The 18291-nt window shown below is 45.5% G+C and overlaps 1 protein-coding gene across 1 annotated transcript in view; it reads right to left on the bottom strand.

Annotated features, from left to right (window-relative positions):
- The window catches only part of KIAA1210 (KIAA1210 ortholog), a 95945-nt gene extending 78592 nt beyond the window's left edge, over window positions 1-17353 (bottom strand). The window contains exon 1 of the mRNA XM_030209842.1: window positions 17254-17353. Within this exon, the coding sequence (XP_030065702.1) occupies window positions 17254-17288 (35 nt within the window). The 5' untranslated portion in view covers window positions 17289-17353. The remainder of the gene's footprint in view (window positions 1-17253) is intronic.
- Between the last annotated feature and the right edge of the window lie 938 nt (window positions 17354-18291).

The raw sequence follows: 18291 nt of genomic DNA, 5'->3' as shown, positions 1-18291 counted from the left end.
TCTGCGCGCACCCAAAACACGAATCTACACTACTGCAGGCCCATTTTTCAGTGCGCCTTTGTAAAAGGGCCCCATATAGAACAGCTGCTCTCAGGGGCGAAGAACAAGCAGAGCAGGTGTGGGACTGGCACTTAAGGCATGTATTTGATAGAATACGCACATACCCCGATTCATTCTAGCACAGAAAGGCGCACACCAACTTTCCTTGGGTTAATTTCAGAAAGGCACCTGGAAACATGCTGCCCTTATAAAAACAGGAGCAACAGATTTGTCTCAGTGCCTCGACAGCCTAGAGACCCTGTTATAAAACTTACCCTGAACATAATCACAACATTGTAGAGAAAATGCAGATACATAAGTACATAAGTACATAAGTACATAAGAAATGCCATACTGGGAAAAGACCAAGGGTCCATCGAGCCCAGCATCCTGTCCACGACAGCGGCCAATCCAGGCCAAGGGCACCTGGCAAGCTTCCCAAACGTACAAACATTCTATACATGTTATTCCTGGAATTTTGGATTTTTCCAAGTCCGTTTAGTAGCGGTTTATGGACTTGTCCTTTAGGAAACCATCCAACCCCTTTTTAAACTCTGCTAAGCTAACCGCCTTCACCACTTTCTCCGGCAACGAATTCCAGAGTTTAATTACGCATTGGGTGAAGAAACATTTTCTCTGATTTGTTTTAAATTTACTACACTGTAGTTTTATCGCATGCCCCCTAGTCCTAGTATTTTTGGAAAGCGTGAACAGATGCTTCACATCCACCTGTTCCACTCCACTCCTTATTTTATATACCTCTATCATGTCTCCCCTCAGCTGTCTCTTCTCCAAGCTGAAAAGCCCTAGCCTCCTTAGTCTTTCTTCATAGGGAAGTCGTCCCATCCCCACTATCATTTTAGTCGCCCTTCGCTGCACCTTTTCCAATTCTACTATATCTTTCTTGAGATGCGGCGACCAAAATTGAACACAATACTCAAGGTGCGGTTGCACGTGTTAAAGTGGCTGTGATCAAAAGAAAAAACTTTGCTTCCAACTGCAAGGTGGAAAGTTTGCATCTCTAAACTGAGGCATGCTTTTAGATAAAATACCAGTGGGTAGGTAATCCTTTCACGCATGCATACACAATATATACGTGACCTCTGTCACTGACTGTGCCTTGTAGAAGCTGATATCACATGCCTCTGACTCATGTGGTGTAGTTGAAAAGGGAAGTGAACCTGAAGTTTACCCTCCCTGAAAAAGGATGTAGCCAAGGCAGCTGAGTGAAAGGTCAACTCAGGCCCTGATGCTCAAAAGCCAACGTGCGTGCTAGAGGTCATTAGCACCATACCAGCGCCCGCATTTACCTGCGCAGAATGTTCGGAGGGGCCTAGCGCGGCAAACAAGCCGACACAGCCTTAGCGCAGATAGCATGCAAATATAGTCAAGCTCATATTAATGAGGTTCACGTTTTACTGCTGGAGTTCTGAACATCAGAGCCTAAGTGCAGAGAAGAAGTAGCATAGTCACATAGTAGATGACGGGAGATAAAGACCTGTATGGTCCATCTAGTCCGTCCGAGTAGATAAACTCATTTCGTAAAGATATGAGGTGATCAAATCAAGATCAGGTATATATATGTTGGTTCATGCTATTTTCAAGGCATAGACTGCAGAGGTCTGCCCGGCACTGCCCTTGTTCTAAAATTTCTGAAGATGTCATCAAAGCCCTTGAGAAGCTCCAATCCAGCCCATCCATATCTATCCAGGCCACAGACCATAGTAAGTCCACCTAGCACTGGCTTTGCTTCTCAGTTATCACTGTTGTCACCTAGTCACCGCTAAGCTTCTTTGGATCGATTCCTTCTAAACAGGATTCCTGCGTACCTGGTTGATAAGGGACGTCAAGCATGGAAGTTTACAAGAGAGCCTAGGGTTGTACCAAAGCTGAACGTTTTTTTGTGGGGGGGGGGGGGGGGGGGGGGGAATGCCAGGGAATCCATACCAGAGAGAGAAGTGATGAAAGCAGTGCCTGCAAGTCTTTTTCAAACGAAAGAGGCGCTGCTCTTCACATAAAGGTGAAGAGAAAAAGATGGAGTCCTGTCAGCAAATCCTAAGAATTTCCAGAGGAAAGGAATCCTGAATAAGGACAGGAGGGATAATGCAGAAGAGGCCCAGAGCCTTGGAATTACTCTTGTTATTGATTGTTTACTGATTATTGATTGTTATTTTGCTTTTCTTTTCTTTTTTTTTTTTTAACACTGTATTAGTTTGGCATCACACGTAAAAATTTTTTACTACACATTTTCTGTGAATTATCAGATGATGTTTAGCCCCATTTTGATTCAGGCACTAGGGATATATTCTGTTACATACAGGCCCAGAAGTGGACAGTGGATTCTTGGAAGTGGCTGTGGGCCCCAAGAGAAAGGATGAGACACACTGATAGTGTGTCTTCAAACAACAATCTTTCCCCCACCCCCTAAGCCCCCCATCTGTGAGACACAGAGATAAGGGATATAAGGAGTGGTCTCCCCCCCTTACTATCTGTAGGCCAAGACGGTAGGAGAGGTCTCTCCCCCCCCTACTACCTGTAGAATAAGGAGATAAGGAGAGATCTACACCCCACACACAAAATCTGTAGGGCAAGAAGGCAGGAGCGGTCTCCTCCCCCCCCCCCCCCCCCCATCTATAGGGCAAAAAAGTAGGAGATAGTGGAAGGGGAGGGGAAATCATCATATGTAGGACAAGGAGATAAGGAGTGGTCTCCCACTTCTACTATCTAGAGAAGAAGATAGAGCATCGCCTCGTGCCCCCCCTTCCCAGCAGAGACCAACTTCATAAATATAAATGACACATAGATATCAGCACAGCAATTTTGAAGACAACTTCCCCAAAGTCTGTTTCCTTCCCCACCCCCAGCTGTGACACATTACAACTAGCAGGCAAAGTAGATATTCTGTGTACTTTACAGTTGTCAGAGATCAAGAACCAGACCGTAAAGAGTTTTCTCCCTGCCAGTATGAGAATGTAAGATTATTCAGTGCAAAAACAGTTCCTTCCTCCTCCCCACCCCTAACCTCTGCCTAATGTTTTAAGAGGCAGATTTTAAACAAATACACACACATTTTTTTTTTAATGTCTCCTTCCTGAATAAAGGAATTATTTCTTGTGCTCACTTCAAAAGTTTAATCTCATGGCTGTACAAGACAACGTGTACGCTGCCAACACAAGTTGGGTTTAGTGGTCAAGGAAGCAGGGAGACATGGAGCATTCGGGCACTAAGCAAATCAAAAGAAGGACGACAGTACATCAAGTCAAGTTTTTAATAAACAAACATAAAATAATGGCGGAAAAGCAAGAGGAAATCCACTGGCAAGTAAAGTCAGGCAGGAAAACAAAAACAGAAGTCATAAATAAAGTCAGAACATAAACAGGTAAAACCACTCTATATGCCAAAACAAATGTAGAATTCAATATAAAATACAGAAAAAACATAGCATTATAAAATAATTTAAAAGCAAAAAAAATGCTAACACATATAATTCAAACTTTAAATGACAAGTAACAAAAAGGGCCCTTTTACTAAAGTGCATTCAGTTTTGGGCTTAACACGCTATAATGCAGGATTTTAATGTCCAGCAGGCCCAAAACTTACACTGCATCAAGAAGGGGCATTCCCAATATTTTTTTTTAATTGCAGGTCATACATGCTCCATGTTAATGTAGAAGCAGTTACTGCCTCCTATTTAAGATTTGCTAAATGCTCCCATGTTAAATCTACATTAGCCAGTAAGCGTAACACGCTAGCTGGCTAATGCTTCCTCACCTGCTTCACCCATGCCAGTCCTCCCTGACAGATAAATTCAGAAAAATTAAGTAATGCATGTGGTATCCTGTTTCTGGGTGTTACATTAAGGAGGGAATTCTATAAGTGACACTGAAAAATCGGCACCAGAAAAAAAAAAAGTCAGTGCTAAGCGCAATTACATAAAGGGCACTTAATTCGCACACCCAAAGATGGGCACCAGTATTTATGCCAGCGCCCAACTCATGGCATTTGGACACAAAAATGGCGCTATTCTATGAAACCACGTGCAACTTTTTCGAATGCCCCTGCCTATGCCTTCCCCCTGGCCAAACCCCCTCTTGAGTTGTGCAGTAGGGGATTTAGGCACCCGGTCTTATGAAGACAGATGCACACACAAATACCAATTAATGACAGTAGTGTTTAACACTTAATTGCTAATTAAACAATTTGTGCGCGCATCTTCACTCCATACTGAAATTTTGATGCCCAAATTTGGACACCATCTACTGAATCTGGGGATAAGTGCTTAATGCACTTTAAAGGGTCCCCATGGATAATACATATAATGAACATTATTAATTATACCCTAGCATGACCACATTTCAGTATAACGTCTGCATCAGGGGCCTAAAATCACAGCTAAAGGCAACAGTAGTACGGAGACCAAGGGTCCTGCTAAGGAGTGTTAGCAGACTAGGAGTGGGCAATTAAAGCGTTAATATTTTAATACCGGTCAATTTATTTAAAAAAAATTTTTAAACAGACCTGCCCCCTTCCCCCCCCCCCCCCCCCCCCCATGTTTAGCTCAACAGCAGGGCTCGAGCCCTGGGTTTTTCTCTTCTTCTTCAGCACTGCCTCAAAGTCCTTTTTCTTCCCTTGCATGGCCGGGCTCTGCAGATACTTGAGCCGCACCTTGCAGGAAGTTGGGGAAGTCTTGTGGTTTCACATCCCGCGAGACTTTCCCCAACTTCCTGCATGGTGTGGCTGAAGCATCTGCAGAGCCTGGCCATGCAAGGGAAGAAAAAGGACTTTGAGGTAGTGCTGAAGAAGAGAAAATCCAGAGCAGAGCCCTGTTATTGAGGTAAACGTGGGGAGAGGGGTGAGGGCGGGTCTGTGTTAAAAAAAAGGGAGGTATGAGAGAGATAGAGATGATTGGTTCATTAGGAAACAGCAAGAGAAATGCCCAAAATGCATGCTGTGATTAAGAGCAATTAATCGTGCAATTGAAATTTTTAACTGTCCACCCCTACTAGAGACTCTCTAAGGAGAAATTATGCCTTACTTGCTAGCTTTCTTTCCATTAGTCCTTCCCACTATTCCAGAATCCAGAACCCCTGGGATGGTTGAGCCCATCAACCAGCAGGTGGAGACAGAGAACTGAAACCTGAGCTGAGACATCTCTCTCTTGACATCCAGTCCAGCTCCTCAGTATTTACATAGGTAAGCACTAAGGATAAGCTCAGAATAAACACAACCACCTTAAAACTCACTAACCTAACACCAGTGGCGTAGCCAAGGGTGGGCCCAGGCCCACCCAGTAGCAGTACACCTATGATATGGCTGACAGGGATCCCCAAACCCCACCAGCCAAAAAATCCCAACAACTGTTCCTCCTGCATACCTTATAAATAGCAGATCTTCACCTGAAGCGAGCAATGACGGGTACGTACTGTTTGCGCCGGCCCCTCAGCCTTCACTCTGATGTATTCCCACCTATGCGGAAACGGGAAGTTGCATCAGAGAGAAGGTTGTGGGGCCAGCATGAGCAGTGTGTATTAGTTGCTGCTCACTGCTGGTGAAAATCTGCTACTTAAAAGGTATGTGGGGGAGGGGGGATATTTGAGAGACCATATGGTATGCAAGTGAGAGAGAGAGAGACAAAAATACTTGTCGGACAGGGCGGAGTTCTTCTGCCCACTCGTGTTGAGCCCAGGCCCACCCAAAACTGGGTTTCTGGCTACGCCCCTGCCTAACACTAACCAGATGAACATGTGTGGACCACTCATCTCTGGACAGCTTGAGACATGCAGGAGGCACCATGCAAGTTGGCAGTCATTACTTGACCCATTACTTCACACCAACTAAACATCTCAGAAACCTCAGGTGGGCCCCTTGAATTCATGCCATCTGGTCCAGGTGATTTACTGCTTTTTACATTTGTCAGTTTGGCTCAGTACATCTTCCAGGTTCATCAAGTTTTTTTCAGTTCCTCTGCATCATCACCCTTGAAAACCATTTCTGGTACAGGTAGATCTCTTACATCTTCTGTAAAAACTGACACAAAGAATTCATTCACTCTCTCTATTATGGCCTTGTCCTCCCTGAGTGCCCTTTTTGCTTCTTCATGATCTAACGGTCCCCAGATTCCCTCACAGGATTTCTGCTTCTAATGTACCTGAAAAAGTTGTTACTGTGCATTTTTGCCTCTGCAGCAAATGTCTCTTCATATTTTCTTTTAGCCTTCTTCATCAATGCTTTGCATCTAACTTGCCAGTGCTTTGTCGTTTCTTATTTTCTTCATTTGGGTCCTTTTTCCATTCTTTGAAAGATATTTTTTTGGCTCTAATAAGCTTATTTAACTTCACCTTTTAAACCATGCTGGCTGTCGTTTTCTCTTCTTTCCACCTTTGTAAATACCTGGAATGCATCTGGTCTGGGCTTCCAAGATGCTATTTTTAAACAACATCCATGCCAGAGTTAATTTCCTAATCTTTGCAGCCGATCCCTTTTAGCTTCTTTTAACCATTTTCCTCATTTTATCATAGTTGCACTTTCAAAAATTAAATGCAGCTACAGTAGATTTCCTTTGCAGGTTCATCCCAGATAGTAGCTCAAAATTAAATGCAGCTACAGTAGATTTCCTTTGCAGGTTCATCCCAGATAGTAGCTCAAACTTATATACTAACAAAGTAGATGACAGCAGATAAAGATCTGTACGGTCCCATCCAGTCTGCCCAACAAGATAAACTCATTGTATGAGCTACTTTATATGTATACCTGACCTTGATTTGTCCTTGCCATTTTCAGGGCACAGACCGTAGAAGTCTGCCCAGCACTAGCTTTGCTTCCCAATTACCAGTGTTGCTACCCAATCTCCACTACGCTTCTGTGGATCCATTCCTTCTGAACATGGAATGGGAAGCATTTCTGAAAATGCTACCCTGGAAGATCTGGACTTCAGCGTTTCTACCTAAGAGCCTACATTTGGCTTCCAGAACCTCCCTCCCACATTTTCCTATGTCACTGGTACCCACATGTACTAAGACAGCCGGGCTCCTCCCCAACACCACCTAAAATCTATCTAGGTGACATACAAGGTCTGCCACCTTCGCATCAGGCAGGTAAGTGACCAGGCAATCCTCAAGGCCACCAGCCACCCAGCTATCTACATCCTTAATGATCAAGTCACCAACTACAACAACTGTCCTAACCCTTCCTGCCTGGGCAGAAGTTCTTGGAGACATATCCTCGGTGTGAGAGGATAGTGCATCCCCTGGTAGGCTAGATTGCATGTTCAGCCTTATTTGATTATTAATTTCAGTTCTTCTTGTATAATCTTCTTCTTCTATGCATAATCTCCGCCCCTCCACCATCTTTAGAATTTTGAGGTCTAACATGGTCTGGATATTGTAGTTTATATTGGTCTTTTGTGTGCTTTTCCTGTATTTCCTTTACACAAGTGAATCTCTTGCAAAAGTTTATTTGTATTTTAATAAAAATAAAATAAAAATTCTCCAGGAGAGAGTCTGTCAAGAAAGTGCTGTACAAGCCTGTGCTAAGACGACCACGGCACACATGCCGATTAGCCCCAAGTTAGCTTGTGAAAGTCATTCCACTTCACCACAGAGGAAGTTCTGGAATAATATGTTTTTATTGGGAATGAATTTACTGCCGAAATTAAAATACCACAATTAGCAATGCTGTATTAATCATTGCACTCAGAAAGGAGACAAAGGACGCTTACTCTTCTCGGTACCCTGGCATGCCTTACAGCACTTGGTACTGAGCAAACGCAACACAACCACACTTCCTATGAAAGACCAGCACTTCGGAACAGCTGATGCTGCCAGTGCAACCCAGGCATTATATTAAGCTCAAAATAGTTTGCAAAATTACAGGGCCTTGCTGCCAAGCATAGGGTCACTTTTGAAGATTTCAAGTACAGTTGGAAGGATACCACTTCAAGTGAAGTTATAGTTTTGTGACAAGAAGTTCAGTTCACCAGGAGCTGTTTAATCACCACAATGAGAAACACACAGCAGAGAATAAGCCACACTACCCACCCTGGCCCAGCTTTTTGCCTAATGATGCAGTTGGGTATGCATGTATAATTAAGATATAGATGGAATCTGCACTGTAGGTACAACAAGGTTTTCATTTTACAAGCCGTAATGTTCATTGTAACTTGCTGGTTTTCTCTATTAACCTGCATCAGTAAGAAAAAGCATTACAGACATTTTCACCAGAGTAGAGGAGTAGCCTAGTGGTTAGTGCAGTAGACTTTCATCCTGGGGACCTGGGTTCAATTCCCACTGCAGCTGCTTGTGACTCTGGGTAAGTCAGTCACTTAACCCTCCACTGCCCCAGGTACAAAATAAGTACCTGTATATAGGTAAACCGCTTTGAATGTAGTTGCAAAATACCACAGAAAGGCGGTATATCAAGTCCCATTTCCCTTTCCCCTTATTTGAGATTCTAGATGGAATGTTGCTACTATTTGAGATTCTACATGGAATGTTAATGTTGCTATTCTACTAGCAACATTCCATGTAGAAGCCTGCCCTTGCAGATCAGCAACACAGCCACGCAGGCTTCTGTTTCTGTGAGTCTGACCTGCGCGGCCGCGTTGCTGATCTGCAAGGCCAGGCTTCTACATGGAATGTTGCTAGTGGAGGAGTAGCCTAGTGGTTAGTGCAGTAGACTTTCACCCTGGGGACCTGGGTTCAATTCCCACTGCAGCTGCTTGTGATTATTATTATTATTAACATTTGTATAGTGCTACCAGACGCACGCAGCGCTGAACACCTGACACAGAGAGACAGTCCCTGCTCATAGAGCTTACAATCTAAAATAATACAGACAGACAAAACAATTAAGGGTGAGGGAAGTACTGGGTGAGAAGGAACAAGGGGAGGGCAAATTGAGTAGTGGCTAGGAGCCAAAAGCAGCAGTGAAAAGGTGGGTTTTCAGCATAGATTTGTAAACAGGTAGAGATGGAGCTAGGCGTACAGGCTCAGGAAGTCTACTCCAGGCTTAAGGTGCCGCGAGGGAAAAGGAACGAAGCCTGGAATTAGCAGTGGAGGAGAAGGGGGACGACAAGAGAGATTTGTCCAGTGAGCGGAGGTCACGGGGAGGAATGTAGGGAGAGATGAGAGAGGAGAGGTAATGGGGGGCTGCAGAATGGATGCATTTAAAGGTCAGTAAGAGAAGTTTGAACTGTACGCGGAAGCGGACAGGGAGCCAGTGAAGTGACTTGAGGAGTGGGCTAGTGTGGGTAAAACGATTTTGGCGGAAAATAAGTCATGCCGCAGAATTTTGGACAGACTGGAGAGGAGAGAGATGGCTGAGCGGAAGACCAGTGAGAAGCAAATTGCAATAATCCAAGCAAGAGGTGACAAGGGTTTGGATAAGGGTTCTGGTAGCATAATCAGAGAGGAAGGGGCGAAATTTGCTAATGTTGTAGACAAAGAAGATCTGGGTAAGTCACTTAACCCTCCACTGCCCCAGGTACAAATAAGTTATATACTATGTAAACTGCTTTGAACTAGTTGCAAAACCCACAGAAAGGCGGTATATCAAGTCCCATTCCCTTTTCCCACCTCATCACCAAGACCTACTATCACTATATCTGCTTGGTTAACCTCAGCCTTCAAAAGTCAGAATCAGGCAGGCCTGACGAAATTCCTAAGTCTGGCTTTGGCTTCTCTTTCTGGCCAAGACTGGGAATGCCACAGAGGCCACATTAATCGCACTCCAGGAAAATAAAAATATCTAGCAGAGAGAGTTATACTATGTACCTACTTTTCACAAGTGTTTCATATATACCAGACAATGAAGGAGCTGCACTCTGCACCCCAGCTGAGGGTTAACTACTGGGATAGTTGTGCTGACCGAATGAAGGAGCTAAAATAAGGGGAAAAGTACAAGTAGCTGAAAAAGAAGGCTCAGGGTGCCACACCCCCAGCAAGGGCTGGTTCTGATTAAGAAGGAATACAAGAACAAAAAACATTGGGACGGACTTGATGGACCTTCGGTCTAAGTACCCTGTTTCCAACAGTGGTAAATCCAGGTCACAAGCACCTGGCAAGATCCCAAAAGAGCAAAACAGATTTTATGCTGCTTATCCTAGAGAAAAAAAAAAAAAACAACAGTGGATTTCCCATCTTAATAAAGGCTTACGGACTTTTCTTTCAGAAACCGTCTAAACCTTTTTTTTAAACCCTGCTAAGCTAACTGCTTTTGCAACATGCTCTGGCAACAAATTCCAGAGTTTATTTACAAATTGAGTGAAAACTTTTTCCTCTGATTTGTTCTAAATTTACTACTTGGTAGCTTCATTGCGTGCCCCCTAGTCCTTGTATTTTTTGGAAAAAAGAGTAAACAAGCAACTTACGTCTACCATTTCCTCCCCATTCGGTAATTTGTAGACCTCTATCAGATCTCCCCTCAGCTCTCTCTTCTCCAAGCTGAAGTCTTAGCCTCTTTAGCCTTTCCTCATTAGGGAAGTCGTCCCATCCCCCTTTATCATTTTTGTTGCCCTTCTCTGTACCTTTTCTAATTCTGCTATATCTTTCTTGAGATGCAGCAATCAAAATTGCACACAATATTTGAGGTGCGGTCACACCATGGAGCTATACAAATTCATTATAATATTCTCAGTTTTGCTCTCCATTCCTTTTCTAAATAACTCCTAACGTTTCATTTGCTTTCTTAGCCGCCGCTGCACACTGAGGAGAGGGTTTCAAAGTATCAACAATGACACCTTGATCCTTTTCCTGGGCTGCAACTCCTAATGTGGAACCTTGCATTATATAGCTATAGTTCGGGTTCCTCTTTCCTGCTCACATTAAATGTCACCTGCCATTTGGAAACCCAGTTTCCCGGTCTCGTAAAGACCTCTTGTAATTTAACAACTTTGAATAACTGTCAAAAGCAAGTTTACCCCCCCCCCCCCCCCCGTTTCCTAAGCTACACGGCAATGCTGACACAGCCCATTCAAAGTGGACGGGCTGTGTCAGCATTCCCATACAGCAGCCTAGGCTAGCGCGGCTTAGTAAACGGGGGAGGGGGGTTAATTACTTCACTAGTTATTTCTCTCTAGGTCATTTATAAATATACTAGTGGGAAAGGCCCGTTTCTGGCGGTGATGAAACGGGCCCTAGCCGGCACCGGACTCCCTTCCCCTCCCCTTACACTTGTCTCCCTGGTGGTCTAGAGGTACCTGTTCAGTCGGGGCAGGAAAGAAAGAGCCCCCTCTTTCCTGCCCGTAGCAGTGCTGCTTGGTTCCTTGCTGCATCGTGTTGGAGTCTGGCTGTCGGCGTTTAAAAATGGCCACCGTGAGTTGAAGTCTCGTGAGGCAGCGTCAACTGTCGGCGGCCATTTTGATTCGCCGAGAGCCAGACTCAGACACGATGCAGCCGGGCAGCTAACAGCAGTGCTGCGGGCAGGATAGCGGGGTTTCCTTCGTTCCTGCCCGAGCGAACAGGTACCGCTAGACCACCAGGGATATTGGCGTAAGGGGATGGGAGGTGACAGGGGGGTGGGAGGTGTTGAGGGGAAGGGTGTGTTACCGGGGGTGGGCCGGTACCTTAAAAGGGGCAGGGTGATGTGTTGAAAGGGGCCGGGGTGCTGGTCACGTCAGCGTTTGCGGCTGGGATGTGTTGGAAGGGGAAGAGTAGGGAAACGTTGATTTGCCTTTTTTTCGTGTCCCGCCCTCAACATCATCACGTGTGACGGGAGGGCGGGGCCTGCCGACATGGTGAGTGTTGTGGCTTCACCACCATGAAGTTACGAACCTGTGTGTGAGTGCCTGCAGTGACGTCAGTGTCCTCAGAACGTTGAGGGTGCGTTTTATTATAGTAGATGTTAAAAGGCAGCATTCCCAGCACAGACCCCTGAGGAACCCCCACTATCTACCCTTCTCCATCAAGAATGCTGACCATTTAAACACTACCTGTTTTCTATCTTTTAACCAGTTCTTAATCCACAATAGGAAGTCCTAACGAAGCAGGAGAGGGCTTCCAGGCCAAAAAGATTATGTTTCACTTATATATACTGTCACCTACCAACATTTGCTTATTTCCGATCTGACGAAGAAGGGCAACCTTCGAAAGCTAATCAAGAAATGTATTAAGTTATGTCCAATTGCTGGTATACGCCTTTCTAAAAGGTTACAGCACTTTAAAGCAGTCTTTTGAGAACTTATTGTACAGTCTGGTTCTCAGCAATAACAACTTCTAAATTTGTCTGAAAACTGATATTTTTTAAAGGCCGTTATACCAGCTAAATGCTGTGCAGAATTTGGGCAACTGAACCTCAGCTCTGCCGACTCCATTCTGAAGCCCACCGCAGCACCTTTCCGTTTCCATCAAGCACTGGCTTAGTGGTACTATTTAAAAAAAAAAAAAAAAAAAAGGAGCAAGCAGACACAGAGTAACGCAACCTGGAGTCTGTGTGGTTCTGACATACAGCCTGAACCAGGGCCGTAGCTATGTGGGGCCATGGGGGCATGGGCCCCCGTAGATTTGGCCCTGCCCTCCCCCCGCCGCCAACCCCTTTGACCCCCCCCTCCCGCCGCCATCAGGTACCTTTGCTGGCGGTGGTCCCCAACACCCACCAGCCGAAGTTCTCTTCTCCGGCGCGGCCGCGTTGCTGATATGCAAGGGCAGGCTTCTATTTCTGGCGGGGGAGGGTTGGCGGCGGCGGGAAGAGGGGGGGTCGAAAGGGATGGCTAAAATGTGCCCCCTCACCTTGGGCTCTGGACCCCCCTCCTGCCGAAGTCTGGCTACGCCCCTGGCCTGAACCGATACTGTACAACTGCTACTAGTGTAAGCGCATGCTCTTATCTTTTTGAAAATGAAGGAGCACTTTTTACTAAAAACTCAGTCGTTTTGGTTTTTTTTTTGGGGGGGGGGAGGGGTCAGGTTTTGAGCTATTTGTGATTAATTTCATTCATCGAGGCAAAATTAATTTATTGTGACCTATTCCTGTGCCAAAACTCATTGAGTTGTGACACAGGAACAAGTTACAGTCAATGAAGGTTTTGAGGAGAGGATTTCTTCTCAATTTCTCACATTAAAGCTGCCAGTTTTGTTTTCTTTTGGAAGTGGAAGGAAGCCCCTGCAGCCTGTAAGCGCCGATAGTGAGAAACAAATATCAGCGCGAGTTCAAACAATACCAAATAATGAAAGCACACATTGGTGCCTGTTTTTCTGCACTTACGATATAAGCCTTTCAAAAATGTAAGTGCAAACAATCTTTGAAAAGCCTATTATTTAAAGGCCTAGAAGAACGCCGCCATGTGGTCGGCACTTCCAGTTTTGTCTGGAAAGGCTAAAGCGGCTGGGGCTCTTCAGCTTGGAGAAAAGGCGGCTGAGGAGAGATATGATAGAGGTCTATAAAATAATGAGTGGAGTTTAACGGGTAGATGTGAAGCGTCTGTTTACGCTTTCCAAAAATACTAGGACTAGGGGGCATGCGATGAAGCTGCAATGTAGCAAATTTAAAACGAATCGGAGAAAAGTTTTCTTCACTCAACATGTAATTAAACTCTGGAATTCGTTGCCAGAGAATGTGGTAAAGGAGGTTAGCTTAGCGGAGTTTAAAAAAAGCTTTGGACGGCTTCCTAAAGGAAAAGTCCATAGACCGTTATTAAATGGACTTGGGGAAAACCCACTATTTCTGAGATAAGCAGTATAAAATGTTTTGTACTTTTTTGGGGATCTTGCCAGGTATTTGTGACCTGGATTGGCCACTGTTGGAAACAGGATGCTGGGCTCGATGGACCTTTGGTCTTTCCCAGTATGGCAATACTTATGTACACACAAGAGTTGCATTTACTGTGACACTTTTGTGCAGGTGCACCAAGCACATTCCTCCCCCTTGCTTTTAATAGCACACAAAATTTGGAGGTCATTTTATTTGAGATTTATTAACCACCTTTATGAAGAAATTCACCCAAGGCACTGTACTACAGGTACAGTTTAACATAAAACTTACAATTTTGTTAACAGCATAACAATAGTAAAATAACCAATAAACATAAATACAATAAATGAGGTAAACTTGAAAACAGTAAATTGAAACCTAACAGAACTTCTGTGAAACAGAATCAAATATGTATACATTTAACAGCACTGAATTCAAATACCAGAGATATAATACAACTAGTAAAAAAGGCCCGTTTCTGTAGGCAAGGAAACGGGCCTTAGGCAGGTAATTCCCCCCCCCCGGGCTACGGCCCCCTCGAACCCCCCCCTTCTGCGAACCTGTCGATCCCCCTCCCCCCCGTGCCAGCGAAAACTGCCGCCACCGCCGTTGTTGTGCTACCTTCCCTTCCCGTAGGTTCTTCAATCATCTTGTCTGGAAGTTCCTCCGTGTGCGTCTGACGTCAGACGCACTGAGTTAAACTTTCTGAGAAGATGATTGAGGAACCCACCCGAAGGTAGTGCACAACAGCGGCGGGAGGGGGGTGCGGTTTTCGGCGTTCTGGGGGTGGGGGGGATCAACAGGTTTGCGGGAGGGGGTGGGTTTCGAGGGGGCCGTAGTGCGGAGGGGTGACAGCTGATTCCGAGGCAGTAGGAGGAGTAGGTACTCCTCCCCTTGCCTTGGAATCAGCTGTGTTGACGTCAGTGACGTCCGTGCGTGTCTGCCTCGCAGACCACCTGCAGCCAGGGAGCCACGGTCCCAAGCATAGAACGTTGGAGGTGAGAATTATTATATAGGACGTTAGCATAATACTAATGATACACCCAATAAGCATGCATTGACACTTAAGGGCCCATAGTTCTGGGCATCACCAAGTGGAACGTTTGTTTGTGGAGCACAGGACTTTCTTTAGAGAGAGAGGCCATTTTTTTTTCCCAATGCCATTGCTAAGCGTGCATTCCAGACATCAACCTGTTCTGACACTGTCATCATCTTTTCATCCACATGAGGGTAATAGGACAAGGCCTCTAGGAAGTTTTCAGCAATCAGATTTCTCATGTCTCGGATTTCCTTCCAAAAACTTTGATTTTGGGCTCATCCTGAATAGAACATTTCATTAGGAAACGAACAGTCCACGATAGAAGTGTTATCTCTAGGCCACCAGCCTTGTGTTCCAAGATGTCGACCCCTTTGCAGAACACCAAGTCTTAGCATATGGCCCTTTTCAAGGGTTGGAGATTCGATCACCTGAATGAATCCTAGAGCTGCCCTGTATCAAGGAAGACAGCAGTGGTGGTGTCTGGAGTTTCGTCGTGTAGGTTAAAGTCTCCCATGATCAGTAGCCTAGGGTAGCTCAGGGTTTTGAGCATTTGTTAGCTAGATTTGAGTGTGGTTGTCGTGCTAAAGGGTTTGCGCTGTTGGCTTTAGCGCCGGAGCTCTGCGTATATACCCCTAAGGCTCAGACAGCCTTGTTAAGCTTTACTTCTGACTGCAAGAATGTAGAATTAGGGCCATAGTCAGGCTGACATTTTTACTGTGGAAGAATTTCCTGGACTCTAATTAAAAAAAAAAAAAATCAACCTGCAAAGAAACCAGTTTCCTACAGGTCCAAAAACTGGCGGGAGCCATACCTATTTCGAATCCAGTGCAGAAGAGAAATTCACTAGTCAGAAGGGAAGTGCATTGGTGCCCCCTAACCCCCACCCTGATCGCCACTTCTCTCTCCGACTGCATCCTCCACTCTGATCTCCACGCCTTTTCCACTCTCCCCCCACCTCTCAGCCTGGATGGTAAGAGGACGGTACCACTCTTCCTGGCTTTTCAATCGGTTGCTTGCCCACACTTGAATTTCAGTCATTTTTCTGTCCCCCCCCCAAAGGAATTTGTGGCCTATAGGGCTGCCACTCTCACCCACCCCTATTATACCCATGAAGCCGCTAATAGACTTCCAATACCACACTGGGGAAGATTTAAGAAAAGTATGCTCAAATTAAAAATATGCACCATGTTTACCTAGGTGTTCCTGTTGAAAATACCAAAATATTATGGCATACAGATACGGAGCAATCCATTGGCAAATGGCCATGCATTTAACAGGAAAATCCAGTGCCCACTGTTTCACAAAGATTATTACGCTCTTGGGAAAGAAGGGTTGCCCCCCCCCACACACACACACACTTTGCAAAACCCTGCAGAAGTCTGAAATGTTGGTGCAAGACATTTTTTAGTCAGTCAATCAGAAGTGGAGTCCTAATAACAAATGCTGGATTTTCTTTTGCCCTCCTTGGATAAGTGGAGAGGGGGCACCTCGCATAGATGCCAACTCTGTGGGTGAACTGGGTGCCGGGCACCCCCATTATTGAGCAAACTCCTAACCTTCACTGCCTCAAACTCTAAGGAAGAGGCATTTGTGCTGCACCCTCACTCATTTTTAAAGCAGGCTCCTATGCCTCTGAGCCCGGGATGGTATTTCACCCCAATGCTTAGTTATTCCTGTGCACTCCCGGAATCTTTATAGTTGCAAAGTAACTTGGGTCCCGTCCCGTCCCCCCCCCCCCCCCCCCCCGAGTATTTTGCGGACACGCTGTGAAAGCAAGGTGGGCTTCAGCTTTCTCTGGTCAATCTTTCTTCCGGTTTCATTCACAGACGTTTAGGGTGGGATAAAACATTCATCTTGTAGAAAATAGCGTGGAGGGGGGGAGGGGAGATGAAGGAGGGCTCCATTCCCAGTCTCTGGAGAGCTGCAGGGTGGTTTCTGTACAGAGAGAGTCCTGCCTAGCCCCATTCCAGTCTAACCCACAGGCGCTGTACACAAAGCATGAACAAACTCAGCAGCCCTGAACGCTAACCGACAGCCAAAACAAGCCCCCCCACCCCACCCACACCCACACCCACACCCACACCCACACACACACACAAAAAGCAGAAATCCGAGCAGTTCACTTCAAGGGACCTCAGTCTGTGCTCCCTGAAAGCGACTCTTTCCCCAAGTTTAAAAGTTTGACTTTTGGCAGCAATTGAAAAAGATTTCCAGTTTCAACGCGATCTTCGGGGCTATTTTAGAACACTTTACACGCCTTAATACACACTAAGCGATAATCTAAACTATAAGGGTTTCATACCTTTAATAGGAAAACCTTGTGCACTGCTTGCAAAACGTTAAAGTCCTGTTTAAACATCCTGCATATATATACACTATAAAATGATTTTAAAAAATCAGTGATTGTTTTTTAAGTCAATGCACGGTTGAAAAACAGCAGGCATGCACTGGAAGCTAGAAAGAAAAATGCAGACTGGTTCATCTCACTTACTTACTTTTTCCCTTTCAGACAGCTATAAAATCCAGCCATGGACGTTCCTCCAAGTATGGGCTTTTTTTTATTTCACTTCATCCTTTTTAAAACACAGCTATTAACTCCAGTCACAAAGATGTGGTTGGGATCCCGCGGTGTCAGCTCACGTGCACAGAGTCCCCGATCTCCCCCGTCCCTTCCACACGCACACACTGACTGTTCTCACCCCCCCCCCCCCCCTACAACACGCACACACGGTCCTCGATCCCCTCCCTCGCAGACGCACACACTGTCCCCAATCCCCTTCCACAATCTTTACACCTGCAATGTTCCCCCGCCCCCTCGTCGCAAACCTCTACACATGCAGTGTTGCCCCCAAATTCACCCCCATAAGGTCCCTGATCTCTTTTCCTCTTCAAGCTCTCAAGCGCACAGTGTCCCGCTCCCCTTATGCCTACATCCGTACAAAAGGTGCCCAATGCCCACACACAGCAGGCAGTCTCTCCATGCCCACATACGCCCACGATCCCAAGAAGACATCTCTTTGGGCACTGAGCCCTCCCCCTTGTCTTGTTAAGTGCTAAATCCCAGGGCCTGGCTCTGGCTCTGGCTCTGGCTCTTTTCCCTCCCCCTCCCCCTCCCCCCCGAGCTAATGACGGGACCAGGATAATTAATGTTCTGTGATGTTGCCCCAAGCTTTCAAACCCGAGAAAAGTGAAGGAGGAGGAGGTGCTGAATCCAAGCCTGGCGACATCAGGGCTGCTGGACCATTTTATTTAATGCCACCTGTGGGTTTCCTGCCTAGGGAAGTGTGGTAGCCGTGTTAGTCCACTCTTAAGGTTATCAATAGAAATCAAACAAAATAAAACATGGAAAAGAAAATAAGATGATACCTTTTTTATTGGACATAACTTAATACATTTCTTGATTAGCTTTCGAAGGTTGCCCTTCTTCCTCAGATCGGAAATAAGCAAATGTGCTAGCTGACAGTGTATATAAGTGAAAACATTCAAGCATTACTATGACAGTAAAATCGATACTATTGGAGATTCTACATGGA

Source organism: Microcaecilia unicolor, chromosome 7 (assembly GCF_901765095.1).
Source record: "Microcaecilia unicolor chromosome 7, aMicUni1.1, whole genome shotgun sequence".
Lineage (NCBI taxonomy): Eukaryota > Metazoa > Chordata > Amphibia > Gymnophiona > Siphonopidae > Microcaecilia > Microcaecilia unicolor.
This window is presented reverse-complemented; position numbering and strand designations above follow the sequence as displayed.